This window comes from Pollicipes pollicipes, unplaced genomic scaffold (genome assembly GCF_011947565.3).
Source record: "Pollicipes pollicipes isolate AB1234 unplaced genomic scaffold, Ppol_2.1 Scaffold_7224;HRSCAF=8568_pilon_pilon_pilon, whole genome shotgun sequence".
Classification (NCBI taxonomy): domain Eukaryota; kingdom Metazoa; phylum Arthropoda; class Thecostraca; order Pollicipedomorpha; family Pollicipedidae; genus Pollicipes; species Pollicipes pollicipes.
In genome coordinates this window covers 1-15796 of record NW_023597031.1, presented here as the reverse complement: position 1 = coordinate 15796, position 15796 = coordinate 1, and the positions used below count along the sequence as shown (strand labels likewise).

General features: G+C 60.6%; 1 protein-coding gene across 1 annotated transcript; it reads right to left on the bottom strand.

The window, feature by feature from the left end:
- Positions 1-490: 490 nt before the first annotated feature.
- On the bottom strand, positions 491-10599 carry LOC119109033 (uncharacterized). The gene is made up of 2 exons (XM_037232573.1): positions 9543-10599; positions 491-1077 (listed from the first exon to the last, which is right to left on the bottom strand). The coding sequence occupies exons 1-2, from the start codon at positions 10498-10500 to the stop codon at positions 1019-1021; spliced, it is 1017 nt and encodes a 338-aa protein (XP_037088468.1). The 5' UTR covers positions 10501-10599; the 3' UTR covers positions 491-1018.
- Between the last annotated feature and the right edge of the window lie 5197 nt (positions 10600-15796).

Sequence of the window (15796 nt, the reverse complement as noted above, 5' to 3'; positions counted from 1 at the left end):
CGCGCCCCGCGCCAGGGTCCGCTCCACACTCAGCTGGGGTGGCCGGGAACGATTCGCCGAAGCTGGGCCCGCTCGGCGCGGCGTGTTGTCAGTAGTGTGAGGTCGGCGTCAGAACACTGGCCGACATTGCTACGGCACCGGTGGGGGTCGCGGTGCACTGAATCTCCCCCCCCCCCCCCCCCGCCGACCCGGAGACCACGGTACCGGCGGGGGTAGTGGTGCACGGAACTCCCCTCCCCCGACCCGTAGACCCACATTGCTACGGTACCAGCGGGGGAGCGGCGCGCTGAATCAGTCTCTCCCCCCCCCCCCCACGGACCCGTCAGAGCCACGCCAGATTTACTGAAGGTCACCAATCATCGGTTCTGGGAAGGTGGCCGCCAATTTACCGAATGAAGACGGACGGCTGCGGTCGAAGAATTGCGCCAGACTGCGCAGTCATCGAGCCGGTTCGGAAGCCGCCCAGCCGAGCACCAAATGAAAAACGTCAGTCAGAGTAATGACACGGGGTCTATATTTATCAGAGGACGTCGCCTCATTGATATACGTTCATTACACCATGAGATAACAAGGTTGAAAACAAACGAGTCCGGTGTCCAGCCGGCTAGGCGTCAGTGGGACGCTGCCTGGCAAAAGTAACGCAACGCAAACACCAAATCAACGGTAAACGAATTAAAGCTAACTCGGCTTCGTCCTCCTTACCATCACATTATGAAAGCCACAACGGCGTCACATGCAGACGCAGTACACGGGAGTAATCACAGAAGACTGGTTTCTATCGGCGGGCCGAGCCTGGCCCCCGGTATGCCCATTCGCGTCGCGGAGATCCCCCGAGACGGTCGCTCGTTCTCGAGCGAGACAGCGCGGGCGTCTCCGGCGAGACGCTTCGCAGCCACACCCCGCTCCTTGGTCGGGATCCTCGGAGATCTCCGCGACATGAGGCGAGGTCTCCGAACTCCGGAGACCGGCGCCGCACAGCCGAGAGTGGCGCCGCCCGCCGCGACGCAGCCGGGAGCAGCTACATGACGGCCGGCTGCCGGTGGAGGTAGGGCACCATGTCGAGCGTCGGAACGCCACCTGGAACAAAACCGGCTGCAGTCAGGGCTGGGGCGTGCTTGCCCGTTTCCACGCCAGTCCACCATGAGAGAACCCCACCGCCAGCCGACCAAAATAGACTTCCGGCGACGGAAATTGCCCGTTCCCGACATCTGGAGTGGTCACAGTTCGCAATTGTGCGCGATTACATTTGTCAATGACCGCATTATGCCCGGCCCGTAATGACAGGGGTATTTCGCTCGATTGCATTCGAAGGCCGCCATTAAGTGCACTTACGGACCGCGTAATTTCGGCGAGTCGTAAAGAAATCGGACGCGCCACGCGGCCCGAGCGGCGCGCCACGCTCAATAGCGCGCGCTTTCTCGCGCGCCGCGGCGTCGCTCCAAAGCGCCGCGCAAACAGTACCGCCAGCGCCGCCCAAGTTTACGACGAATGGCTCGGCTGAAAGGGCGGATCGGCGGGCGATGGATGTGCCCTCTGCCGGCGGAAAACCCGCCGATAAATAACCGAGGGCGCTGATGGACGGAACGCCAAATGAACGGCCGCCGCCGCGGCGGACGCGGCGCAGCGAGGCTTTTGTGGCGCGCTGCGGCTTATCCGCACGGAGCGGCTCGTTTTCGGCGAGAGCGGAGTGGTAAACAGAGGAGCGGGACGCGGCGTGGGAGGGGGAGGTAGCGGATGACGCAGGGTGTGTATGCCCTCAGCCTCCGGCGGGCGGCTGCCTTGGCATCGATGTGAGCCGAAGCCGCCCCGAGGCCTTCGAAAATCGATGCTTATCCATTAATGAATCCTTTGAGGACGAGGAGCAGGCTCTGTACTCGATAAATCATACTGACAAGGCCGTCGGCGAAACAATGACCGATTCGACGGGCCGAGCCGCTCGCGCGCGGGGCCTCTGCGACTGGTATCGCGCCCAGCCACCCAAAACAACTGTGCGTCGACCGCCAGCGCCGCATTCGCCTCTGGCCTGAGACGCTCGACGTCGGCACAGCCCCAGCGCCATGTAGTGCTGGCCGTTGTCTAATGCAGACTCGCTGGGCGGAACGGGGGGAACGGCTCCAACACAGCGCGCACGGCGCCGCCACCTCGGCCTTGGCCGGAAGCGACAAAGGGCGCTGGCACGAGCGCCGGCGCCGGCAGGAAGCAAGGCCATCCACACCGGAAACGGCTGGCCGGAGCCGCGGCTCTGACGCGAGGCGGCCTAAGCGAGCGGCGGTAGGCACGTGGTGCCGGCGACGGTGCCGCCGTCTGCTGCACGACGTTCGGTGCTGGCCGGCCGGCAGCGTCAGAATAGTTGCTTGTGCACCTGTGACCTGCCGACTGCTGGTCAACTGACATGCCTCTGCCAGGAGACGCCGGTTATCTTCGCCACGCCCGCCCCCTCCCCCTACGTCCGGCACCCAGGCGAAGGGGGAGGGGGGGGGGGGGGGCGGGCATGCGCCGCGCTCGTTGGCGATAAATGGACGCTGTTTTACGGCCGGCAGGCGGACACTAAACATACTATTGAGCCATTCACTCGGCAGCAGGCTTTATGACCGGTGACGTCGACCCCATGACGTCACACTAATCAGCTGTCGGGCACGCTAGGGCGGAGCGACTGCTCGCCGGCGCCTCTCCGACGGTGTAACCGGGCATGCCCGCCGCCCAGCCCCGATGCGGCCATATTCCTGAGGCAGCGCCGGCCAACACGGCGTCATCACCACACTCACCGGAGTCCGGCGTGGGTTTATGGCCGACTTTGCGGCGTGCGGCGAGCTCCGCCTGCGTTAGAAAGCGCCGCGCGGCGGGGCGCGGCCGGTGAGCGCCGACCCACACATTTCGGGCCGCACCGCCGCACCACAGGAGCAAAATGGGAGACATTCGCCCATAAAGCAGGTAAATTGCCCCACTTTACGGCGCTCTTAATTACTGCTGCGACGATAGGCGGCTTTTTACGGCCGCCGGCGGCGCTGCGGCGCTCCTCTGACCGCTGACGTTGACGTGGCAGATTCTGGCGAGGCCTGGCGAAGCCCGGCGAGACCTGCCGCCGGCAGTCACGCCACGCTCGCCACGTAATCCCGCTAAATATTGACACGCTCAAAACGTGTTTGACCTCCATCAGCTTGTCCGGCCCGGTGCCATTGCTCGGAACCTGAGCACTCGACGCCGACATTTTCCTCCGAGTCGTGTGCAGACACTTGAGTTGAGAACGGTCACCGCGGACGAGAACCCTCTCCGCTGAGACCGATAGCTGGCTGTTGGCTCTCTTGTGCCGCTGGTCCACGGTGACGTCACCATTGGACAATCTCGTCAGCAGTTTAGCCAATCTCACGGTCGGTGCACTGGGCGGCGTTCGGAGGGAGCGACCTAAGGGGAGATGCCGCCGACGCCGCGCCTCTCTCCGCAACCCGGGGTCGCTGAGCGGCGCTCGCGTCTACCGCCCGTCTGCCGTGACGCCGCGCCGCCGGCCGGCGCGGATTCGGGCGCCTGGCCGTCACAAACGCCGGACCGCGGTGCCAGGCTGTCATGAGCGTGACCGCCGGCCTGCGGCCCCCCGACCGACCCATCACACCACCGCACCGCTGTGTCAGGTCACAGTGACGCCCCCCGGGCCTACGACGCCCCTCCCCTCCAGGACGGACATGGCGCGCCGGCTTCGGCCCGGCGGCCGTCTCCAATCGCTAAGGTAGGGTACGACGTGGGCGTCCCGCAGGCGCGCTCGCTCGCACGCGCTGCTGGGCGAGTCCTTCGGGCTGCAGTCACGGCGCCCGACCCGCGACGGACGCTTATCTCAAAGGCCATCCTCGGCGGCGCCGCTCGCTTGGTGCTCGGCTCTACCGGCAGCGCGCAGCGTGGGCGGTTCTCCACACGCCAGTCAGCCGCCCTTTGTTGTCACACATGACGGGACAGGGCCGACGGGCACGCGGCCGACCGGCCGGCCGGCTTGACCCGCCCAGAGGCCGGCCTGCGGTACGACCACGACTGATATCTTCGTGCAGCAAATCTACCAAGAAATCCGCGAAAACATCACGACATATCACAGTGTCATTACAGAGGACAGCCATCTGCCGAATTGGGGCAGGCGGCGGGCACCGACAGGGTGGCGTTGTGTACCCCGACAGACGGGGCCAGGCGACAAGCGCGAACAGGGTGGCGTTGTGTACCCCGACAGACGGGGCCAGGTGACAAGCGCGGACAGGGTGGCGTGGTGTACCCCGAATGAGCGCAACGCGTGCCGGCGCTCGTCACCTCGCCACAGGGCCATGGTAGCCCGGGGCCGCCGTCGAGGCAGCGGCGCTCACGCGCTGCTGGTAGTGCTGGCGGCTGGGCGGCCCCACCACGCTTAGTCAGCTCATTAGCGGCGATTCGGGCGGGTTCCCAGGCCGGCCGGCTGCCGGCCCCAATCTGAGGCCCCCCCCCCCCCTCTCCCCCCTGCCCACAATTGTCAGCGTGTGTCACCGGAGTCGGCCGCCTGTCGGTGGCCGGGTCAGGTGGCTGTTTTTATCCCCGGCTAAGGTTCCATTCCCCCCGTCCCCCGCCCCTCCGCCGCGCGTCAGGTGGGCTCCCCTCAGCTGCAGTTGTCGGGGGGGGGGGAGGGGGGAGGGGGGGGGGGGACACGCGGGCCTGCCTCCTCTCGTGAGAAGGCTCAGCTGGTGAATGCATTAGACTTCAGCCACTACATAGATTTCCCCGGACGATTTCTGTAAAAATCTCGCCTGATTTCCCAATCGTATTCAGTCTCACGGAGTATACCCAGTTACCGTGCGGCAAAACTGCATCAGATGGTTTCTTCCTCATGTGCGATCGCGAAATGCTTTCTTTTAACGTCTTGAGAAGTTCTTTTTTCGCCTCAAAAGAAGACGGAAAATCACGCGCTGCACGCTAGCTTGCGCTTTCAAGTGGCCTCGGTACACGTTCGAAGACTACGTCATCCCTGATAGCCCGAGCCCTGCGCCGGACTTAGGGTTGGAGATGGAGGCTAGGGGCTGGGGCTGGGGGTCTGCGTGGGCGGCAAAGGCAGATGCAGCGTGCTGTCGGTGGGCGCCTCCGTGGATCATGGGACGTTTCCAGCAGGAGCGCCCGTGGATCATGGGACGCATCCAGCAGGGGTGCCCGTGGATCATGGGAGGCTTCCAGCAGGAGCGCCCGTGGATCACGCGACGCTGTCAGCGACAGACCCCTGCCGTCCGATGGGCGCGACCGAACTGGTCGCACGCCGCCAGACGGACGGCCCCGCCCAAAATAGGCGCCGCCCAGGCACCGCGGCACAGAATGAATGGGCGCCTTCCAGCTGACCAGACAGCTGATTACCCCCAGCTGTCCTCCCCTCCCCTCCCCTCCCCTCCCGGCGCCGCTGCCGCCAGTCTGGGGACCGTAATCCGTCACGGGATGCGGCCAACGCTGGCGGCGCCTTCGCTGGTGGAGCGGTGCCCCGACGGCGTGCGGCGCTCACATCGAGCCGGGCGCCAGCCTCTCCCCACGCGGCGGGGAGCGGTGCTCCGACGGCGTGCGGCGCTCACATCGCGCCAGGCGCCAGCCTCTCTCCACGCGGCGTTCGGTTGACGCCATTTTCTGGCGCATCGAGCGGCACGCGGCCCCGGACGACCCCAGCGGCGGACCACTGGCTCGTCTGGTGGTGAGACGCCCCGCTGGCAGCGATGACCTGCTGCAAGAGGGGTGGCGGCGTCCCTCCCGGCACGCCGCCGACCCGGCTCGGCCGGCATCGTTCAGAGCAGGCGGGCGCGCCGCTGGCCGACTCCAACGCAATGGCCTCCTTTCTTCATTTATCCCCTAATGACGTTTGTCACGAAAGGTGGCCCATTAATTTCCGGTGGCGGCATGACTCTAGGAGCAGCCGGACAGCCAGCCGCCAGCGGATCTTCAGCCGGACAGCCAGCCGCCCGCGGACCGTCAGCCAGGCAGCCAGCCGCCCGTGGACCGTCAGCCGGACAGCCAGCCGCCCGCGGACCGTCAGCCAGGCAGCCAGCCGCCCGCGGACCGTCAGCCGGACAGCCAGCCGCCCGCGGACCGTCAGCCGCGGCCAGCCGCCCGCGGACCGCCAGCCGGACAGCCAGCCGCGCGCGGACCGCCAGCCGGACAGCCAGCCGCCCGCGGACCGTCAGCCGGACAGCCAGCCGCCCGCGGACCGTCAGCCAGCCGCCCGCGGACCGCCAGCCGCGGCCAGCCGCCCGCGGACCGTCAGCCGGACAGCCAGCCGCCCGCGGACCGCCAGCCGCGGCCAGCCGCCCGCGGACCGTCAGCCGGACAGCCAGCCGCCCGCGGACCGCCAGCCGCGGCCAGCCTGGCACAACCACGGGCACGGGTAGGCTGCCACCAGCCGTCCCACGCCGACCCAGCAATTGTGCAGACTCGTGGCGCTACAGTGACACTGACATGACCCCAGCGATCGCATGATGATTCGATGGACCGTGGTCAAAAATACATTTATGAATGCGACCACGGCACACCCAGTTTAGCGGAATGGAACAATCTAGGCAATCTGATGCCATGCTGTGTTGGCTGCTCCATAACTTTGAAACATTCCCGTTAAAGTTTCCAGACCACTTCCCGTCCGGACTGATTAATGAGCGCCTCTGATGGCGCACCTCCCAGAGCACTTGCCACCGATGATTAAGAGCGGTCTCTTTGGTTATGAGTTTCGCGAGTCGCCCTTGGGCGCAATGCGTTAGTGTTCACCCGAAGGCCAAGCTCACCGTGCTCGACACAGCTGGCCGGCTGCCCGGCTGCCCGGTTGCCCAGCTGCCCGGCTGAAGGCGTAACTGTGAGTCAGTGTCGAGCCATCGTCAAAAACGGCCGGGCCAGACAGGCGAGGAAGCATGCCAACGTGGCCACCACCGCCGCCGCCTGAGACTCCAGTGAGGGCCAGAGGCACGACCTCACACGTCACGGTACACAGCACGCTTTCCGGGATGGATCGTACCAGATGATGACAGCGAGAAAAGCGATGTCAGGTAATGACGTCAGGTGATGACGGTGAGAAAAGCGATGGCAGGTGATGACGTCAGGCGATGACGGTGAGAAAAGCGATGGCAGGTGATGACGTCAGGCGATGACGGTGAGGAAAGCGATGTCAGGTGATGACATCAGGTGATGACGGTGAGAAAAGCGATGTAAGGTGATGACGTCAGGCGACGATGGCGAGGATAGCAATGTCGCACCTCGCCAAAGACGTGTGCTCAAACCATTCAGCCGCAGTGCCGAGCTCACGACTGCAAACCACCTCAGGCAGCGTGAGGATGAAACAACGACGTGATGTTCGCAGAGCAGCCAATCACAGGCCTGCTGGAAGCTCTGGCTGGCTGCCGCACCAGGGACGACTCGTGGCCGAGGGGGCTGTACGGCCGCTGGCCGGTCAGAACCGGCGCGGCCAGAGGAGGCCCCAGCTGCCGTCGCCGCTCGGGGCCCGCCGCTGACTAGGCAGATACGGCGGCTCAGAGACCGCAGCACGCGGCGACCACTCCCGGCTCACCGCTTACTCTCCTGGCGGTCGTCCTCTTTCCTTGCACACCGCCCGAGTCATCTTTCCCTGCACGTCGTTCTCTTCCCTTGCCGTTGGGATTTATTTGGTCGGCGATCTGACAAGATTTACGGACGCTGCAGGCATCCAAATGACATACGAAATGATTCATTCCGAACGTGTTGCCGTATTTAGATGAGCTGATAGACCCCACGTGACGTCACTGGCGGCGATTGGCCGGACTCGGCGCCTCCATGTGCCTGCATACCCTGATAAACTCGCTGCCGACGCAGCCAAAGCCACGATTGCCCGGCAGAGGATCCAACGCAGAGGTCATCCCAGCTGGCAATCAGCTAGTGTTGGTCAAGACGGCCATCGCCGTCGGCGACGAGGTGGTCCCCGACCGCTCACGGGACTGCCGACCAAACTGCTGTCCTGACGATTGTCAGTGGCGCCGCCGCTGACAGGGTCTCCGGCAGACAGGCCGCTGACAGGACCTCTAGCAGACAGGCCGCTGACGGGGCCTCTGGCAGACAGGCCGCTGACAGGACCTCTAGCATACAGGCCGCTGACTGGACCTCAGGCAGACAGGCCGCTGACAGGACCTCTGGCAGACAGGCCGCTGACTGGACCTCTGACAGACAGGCCACTGACAGGACCTCAAGCTCGTTCAGACAGGCGGCCTCTGATTGTATCCGAGCCAGACCCTGGGGCGGGTCGGTCGTCTGCCTGGCTGGCCGTCGTCCGGGGAAGTACCCTTGAGGCCGGGCCCGGCTCCGCAGCCCGCAGGCCCGGTCGGCCGAGCGCCAGGCTCGGTGGCCGGGCGGCTGGACAGCGCGTCCCACGGCAGGGGCCGCTCCACGACCGCTGGCGATCGACCCCGCCATGGAAAACTATCGATCGGCCATCTTATTGTTTTGGCTGCCGAGCCCGGCGGGCTGGCAGTTCCAGTTCATTTGAAGGCGCATTAAATTTAACGAGAGCGTCCAATGCCTGGCGCGATAGGAGCCGGCCCACTGCCCGCCGCGATCACTGGGATCAGAGTCGGCCCACTGCCCGCCGCGATCACAGGGATCAGTGTCGGCCCACCGCCCGCCGCGATCACAGGGATCGGAGTCGGCCCACTGCCCGCCGCGATCACAGGGATCGGATTCGGCCCACCGCCCGCCGCGATCACAGGGATCAGTGTCAGCCCACTGCCCGCCGCGATCACAGGGATCGGAGTCGGCCCACTGCCCGCCGTGCTCACTGGGATCAGAGCCGGCCCACTGCTCGCCGCGATCACAGGGATCAGAGCCGGCCCACTGCCCGCCGCGATCACAGGGATCGGATTCGGCCCACTGCCCGCCGTACTCACTGGTATCGGAGTCGGTCCACTGCCCGTCGCGATCCCTGGGATCGGAGTCGGCCCACTGCCCACCGCGCTCGCTGGGATGGGAGTCGGCCCACTGCCCGCCGGGCTCACTGGGATCAGAATTAGCCCACTGCCCGCCGCTCTCACTGGGGTCGGCCGCGACGCGCACCGACCGGAGCGGGCTGCGCACGGACGCCGGCAGCGACAGCTGTTTGGGATTATAGAAACATGACCCCGAACGGCAGCCTACATGCCGTCAAACGTAATGCGTCCATAGGCCGCAATCTAATTTCGAGTCAGTAGCCAGACGTCCTCGTCGTTACTATAACAAGGGTAAGCGAAAAAGAGGACCTGGGGCACCCTTACACTCACGGTAGAGATCACCTTCCAGTTGCTGCAGCCGACAGCAAGACTGAGCGGTTCGGTGAGCGATGCCCCGGTTCGCGCGGTTCGCACAGCGTCACCGCTCGAACGCTCGCCATAGATTCTTACATTTCTGCCCTACATGCTTCTGTGGGCCCTACTTCTCTGTAAAAGTATGACTCACGCTAGACACAGAAATGCTATGAAAAAGTTCCCAATTGGCACCTGTTTACGGTGAAGCAGGCTTCATGATTGACGACGAGCCCCCGCTGCCAGCCCTGCGGCCGGGCTCCTGCGGCTGCCCCTGCTCACCTGGCCAGTAGGCGACGCGCAGCCTCTTGGCCGCCGGCTGCGACACGTCGGTCCGCCGCTTGCGCTTGGCCAGCACGTCGCGGGCGTCACTGTCGGCGCGCTGCTGCTGCTGCTGCAGCCGCTGGCACCACTCGGGCGGCTCCAGCTCGACGCTCGAGTAGCCGCTGTCCGAATCACAGCTCACAGTGGGCGTCACGAACGAGGCCGGCGCGCCACGGCCGGCCTCGCAGCCGTACCGCTCCAACATGCAGTTGTAGCGGGCGGGCGTCGGCAGCAGCTGCTGCTGCACCGGCTGCAGCGACTGCGGCGCCACGTGCTGCAGCGGCTGCTGCAGCGAAGGGTGCGTCGCTTGGTGCAGCAGTTGACAAGGCGGCTGGTGCGGTTGGTGGTACCGCGGCCAGTGGTGCGGAGCATCCGGTTTCTGGAAGGTCTCTGGTGCGACAGGCGCGGCGGCGGCGGCGGGGGCAGCGGATGGCGCCGGCTCCTGGCCGCCGTGAGGGATCCGCCGGCCGTAGAAGTTACAGAGCTGACAGACGCAGCCGGCGCCGAGCGTGCGCCGATGCCGCAGGTGCTCAAAGTACTGCGGGTGCACGATCAGCAGCGGCTCGCTGTGCTCCGGCGGGTAGGCCTCCTTCGGCAGGTCGTACTCCACTGTCGTGTCCACGAACAGCGGCTGGCTCAGGTCCTTGGCGTCCGATGACGAGCTGACGCGGCTGGAGCGCAGCGGAGCCGCGCACGGCACCGCCCTGCCTGGGTACGTGCTCGTCTGGACGGGCGGCGCGCACGACTCGGGCCGCAGCCGCCTCCAGCACTCCCTGGCCGGCTCGAGCAGCACCGTCGACTCGGGCCGCCATGTCGTCTCGACGACTCGCAGGCCGGCCGTCGGCTCGCCGAACGCCAGCGACATGTGGGGCACGTCGGGCACCATCGCGACGCCGCGCGTCCCAGCAGGGTGCATTCAGGCGCACGTCGACTGCACTGACATCACCGCCGCGGCGCGCTCACTTAGCCAGCTGCCAACGGGAGGAGCCGCTCGCGCACATCCGCCTTCGGCCGCGCCCGCCTGCCTTCTGACGACGGCGTCAGCTGGCGGCAGCTGCGCGCGCCGCCCGCCAGGGGCGCTGGGGTCACCGGGCCGATATTTAAATGACCGGATTCCGATCATAGCCGACATCCCGGCGCGGCGCCGATGCGTCTTTTCCGCCGCTGCCGTGGCCCGCTGCGCCGCGAGACGGACCCAGTCCTGCCTCGCTCAGCACTCATGTCTGATATGTGTGTTATTCCGGCCATCCTAGCGGCGGGTTTGAACCGAAATTATAAGCAAGGACGTGTTTGGCAGTGTAGCGCATTCCACTGCTTCGGAGATCAGCTCCTCCGCGGGTCTGCGGCTCCGGAGATCAGCTCCTTCGCAGGTCCGCTGCTCTGGAGATGGGCTGCTCTGCGAGTCCGCTGCTCTGGAGATGGGCTGTGCGGGTCCGCTGCTCCGGAGATCAGCTCCTCAGCAGGTCCGCTACTCAGGAAATGGGCTGCTCTGCGGGTCCGCTGCTCTGGAGATGGCTGCTCTGCGGGTCCGCTGCTCCGGAGATCAGTTCCTCTGCGGGTCCGCTGCTCCGGAGATCGGTTCCCCTGCGTTTCGCTCTGTCTCGACCAGCGTGACGCATGGCCTTTTGCGATGTTATTTCAATGCCGTTACCAAGGCAATTACAAAATCAGTAAAGCGCTTGTATATTTTTCATCGCCGCCATGAAATCCATCCACGGTTCTTGAGCGTCCGTTTCGAATATTTATTCGTCGCTAGAAAAATACGCGCCGCCATTCATTGTGCGAAGGGCCACGCGTGGTCGGCAGATCGACAGAGGACACGTCGGACGGGGAGGGGTCGTCCGTCGGGCACAGCGGCGCCCCCCCCCCCCCCCCCCCACTCCCCACGGCAGGGAGGGGGGAGGCGCCTCGGGTCGTCCGTCGGGCACAGCGGGGGGGGGGGGGGAGGTGCCTCGGGTCGTCGGTCGGACACGCTACTGTTGGTAAGACAGCCTGCCGGCAGGGTTGACCAAGGTCATTTGGGGTGACATGCGACCGGCAAATTGACCTCGAGTTGGCTGGGGTAAGGTCACTGGATCGCAGACGGTCTGGCAGCCGACAGGGCGTGCCGACTGTGATATTCCCCCACCCCTCCCTTGATCCCCGCCAACCGACACGGGGTTGTGAAGGCACGCACCGGCTCCGACTTGAGTCCCGAGCGAATGGCGGCGCGGACGGCGAGCCAGAGTTACAGCCACCCGGCCATCTTGATTGGCCTTGTGTACAGGTATAGCTGCTCATATTTCTGTCGAAAGAGTCTGCTTTTTCAGAGCTTATTTATTTGACTCGATTAAGAGCAAGAGAACGGGTATATCAGACGCATGCTGACCTCAATCACCCGGCGTCACGAGAATCCCAGCCCAAGGCCTGAGTGATCGCCGGGTGGAGTGCACCGCTATTGCCGGCGGCAGATGTCTTACCCTCCGCCATCACATACCTTCAAGTGTCTTGTTAGTGAATGGATGCCTGGTATGGCAGATCACGGGGTAACAGATAATGTGGCAAAATTTTAATGCAAGCACATCGTAAGTATAAGGTGGGACAAAAACGCAACATGACCAAACATGGCATGACGCCAAATCTTGCACGGCAAAACCTTGCGCACAGGAAATGGAACGAATATATAATAAGCCAAGCAAAAAATCGTGAGGATGGAGATTGCCATAGCAAAGGTCGTCATTAAGGACAATCGCATGGCGAAGGAAAATAAGAGAGAGGTTATGTGCGGTACATCGCAATGAACAGGTGGTATAGGATGAGGCAAGACAGTTATTGTTATAACAGAAGTAAAAGTACCTAAAAAACAGATCCAAGCTAGCTGTGAGTCCATAGAACAGAGAGCAACAGCGCTGGATACCTTTACATATTCAGTTGGACATGCTACAGACCTAACCCCCCGCCCCCTCCCGGTCATTTTCCTTTTCCTTCACACCCCGGATTCAAGTTTGCACCCAATTTGCACCCGAAATCCAAAAAACAGTCTACGTGGCTTAGCTCGGCGTCTAAGAATGTGTGCGCATCTCCACAGTTTCTGGCGGGTTTTTGAGAGACCCCTGGGAGTTAGGAATGGCCCCTATGCGGAGGTGTCCAGCACCCGCATTTTCGATTTCCTGGTTCCAGCTACAGTTCCTGCCACGCCGACTTCCGACCAGGTGCCTGTCCAATGCCGTCCTCCTAGTAATGGCAATCCCAGATGGAGGAGTCATAACAAGATTGTTGCCTACGTCGGATAATTGATCTTGGAGTTACGTCTGCTTCTCTCTTCAGAGGTCTTACTATGAATGTTAAAAGCGGCGCTCTAAACCAACACATGGCACAGTGCCACCAAACAAAGTTGACGCGGAAAAACACGAGAACGAAACAGCACAACAACGCACGAGTGATGACATGAGAGGCTGTACTCATCCGTCAGCATGCCAAACAACACTCGCATGTTGAACGCCGACAAAAACAGAAACACAACGGGCAACAACAGATCACCAGAAACGCATTACGAACATATCTTGTGTAAAAAGTCAGAACCTGTAGCAAATATGATTGGCTCTTGTCAACCCCTTCCATGCGCCCCATACGGATCGGAGTTTGGAGACATCTTTCATGACCAAATAGAAAACGGCAGCTTCTCTCTCAACGCACATCTCTTTCGGACCCAAAAATCTCCCGTTCCTCACTATGTCTATCGTCACAGACCTGAGACAATCAATCAGTTTATGCTCTTTTACCCACTTTTTCGGCACTCAGACGCATTTTCCTACAACATGTCACGCAACTATCATGTCTTTGTTTTGACCCGTTTTTGAAAACCTGCACCACGCACGCCATTAATGTGCGATATAAAAATCAACGAGGACGGTCGGGTGCTCGCGGTGTGCTTCCAAGACCATCTCATCAAAGCACTAAAACTACGGCATGACTCAACAGACCTGGTGCTCTGAAATAACACACGCACACACGCACGCACACACACACACACACACACACACACGCACACACACACGCACACACACACACATATGTGTGTATATATACGCATATATATATGTATATATATATATATATATATATATATATATATATATATCAGGCCTGGCGCTCTGCGCCCTAATACAGGCGTGCCTGTATGACTCTCCACACATATTTTAATTTCTGAAATATAATTTGCATCACATATATTACAGCACATACAGAAGAAGAACTGAGAACCGAAAACTTTGTCGCATTAAAAAGACTTAGTCAGCGCCTTCGATAGCAAGTGCACATACGTCCAGCGAGCGCTAGGAAACATGTGGTGGTATTGGTATATTTCGAAGGTATAGAAGTGTTACATGCGTGGGCATATATGTATGATCTAATTGGTCGTTGCCTGTCCATAACGTATGTTTATGTTTAGGGGTCTGCGTATATATGGGTGTCTTAGGAGTCATACTTTTACATATTGCTGTCATGGATGTTAATTGATGTGCAAGTAAGCTGGCAAATATAAAAAGCGTAAGATCTTATGACCACGACTGTGGTGTGCTACATCGCAGTTGGCCTGTACGCTTATGTAGCAACACACATGCCAGAGGACTAGGGCTTCATTGAAAGGGTGCCTTGGTTTTGTTGCAGCCTGACAAGCGCCTCCTGGTTGGGCCGATCGACACCACACAGCAGTGCCCAGCTACAGGGGCGGTGTGCTTGTCCCATTTGTGGGTCAGCGGTGATACTCAGAAATTTGGGGCACTGGAAGAGCATGTTCCGTCACCACCGGAGCGGACTTATAAATTGTTTGCCGAATTTTGTCGGCTGAATGTCAGGAAGATCATCATGGTTTTAAACCATATTTATGTTCAGCCTGTTTTGGGCACATGCTTATCAACTAACTCATTCTCTTCCCGCAACCACTGCGTCAACAGCTGCAAAGTATGCATGCTGTTTTTTTCAGCTGGCCAGTCACTGGCTTGGTACTGACCTGTACGACAGTACTAGGAGGATTTGGGGAGGGCTGTCCCACCTATAGTTCCACTGGCTTAACACCGAGCTTGCATATGTACAAGAAAGACATGATACTACTTGAAATTGCATTTCTATCTTACTATCTCATCTACCTAATATTATCTTATTTATGCTATATTTATCAACATGATTTTTCTCTTTTAAAAAAACAAAACACATGTCATTGACAGACAAAGAAAACGCTTGTTAATTGATTCGGATGTTGATGCCCTGAATAATGGTAAGTTACCTCGAGGGCCGTTTTTATGTTTTAGAACCACGGGTGTCTTAACTGTCAAGACGTACTAAGACCTCCGCCCCCTCCCATCCCTCTGAATGGGTGGACAAATCCTCCTCCCCTTTGGCGAAATAAAGCAAGCTCGACACACGTCTATTTAGTTTTGGTACAAGCTTTGTTTAAGTTACACGAGCAAACTCTTGCCAACGCGAACGAAATTTAACACCACTTACTCATTACTTTTGAAAGAAATAATAAATAGCAACCACAAACGGAGAGCGCCGCCGCTCCTGATTGACGTTACTCCGCATACTCCTGCAGTCTCACCGCTAGTAGCTGCACATAAGACCGCTAGTGAACTGCATCAACAAAAGGTCAGCTGGCTCAGGCTTGTTGGGTTATGGTTAGCTACTGCTACTAGTCCTACAATGCTCGAAAACCCATAACACGAGAGAAGCAAGAGCACCGCTCTTCTTTTCACATGGTGTTATGTTATGGGTAGCTATTGGTTTGGAAGCCCTAGCTAAGCCGGTAACGTGACTGCGGCGACATTCAGGGGTTCAGAAGGGGGAAGAAAAACTGCATTGCTGTCTCCGGTGGGGGAGCATTGGCGTGCACACACAGAGAACAGTTTTGGACATCTAGCGGCAACAGTATAACCTCTAGTTGAAATCTTCCCTGTCAGGGTTGCATGGGCGGAGGTCACCATTTCTACCGCTCCTCGCTATTGAGAGGAAGGTGCATCGGCGGATAGTCTGTAAGAATGAGTTGAGGTGGGAAGGACAAGCTTGATTTTTACGTCGTTTGTTTCCACGCAGCGTAAGAATTTCCCCCAGCATGGTGTGTAACATTGCAAACATGGTGTTGCATGGAGAATTGCACATTAAAAGCCTTGAAGTCACCCACCAACTTCTTGGCCGTCGCGAGTCCAGCGCTATCTTACGCACACGTACACACGCGT

Excerpts from the sequence above, each read along its gene's own strand:
- LOC119109033 (XM_037232573.1), bottom strand. The coding sequence starts at position 10,500 with ATGCACCCTGCTGGGACGCGCGGCGTCGCGATGGTGCCCGACGTGCCC. Across the intron at positions 1,078-9,542 it reads GCGCGTCGCCTACTGGCCAG|GTGGCGTTCCGACGCTCGAC; the intron begins GTGAGCAGGGGC and ends GTTTTGTTCCAG.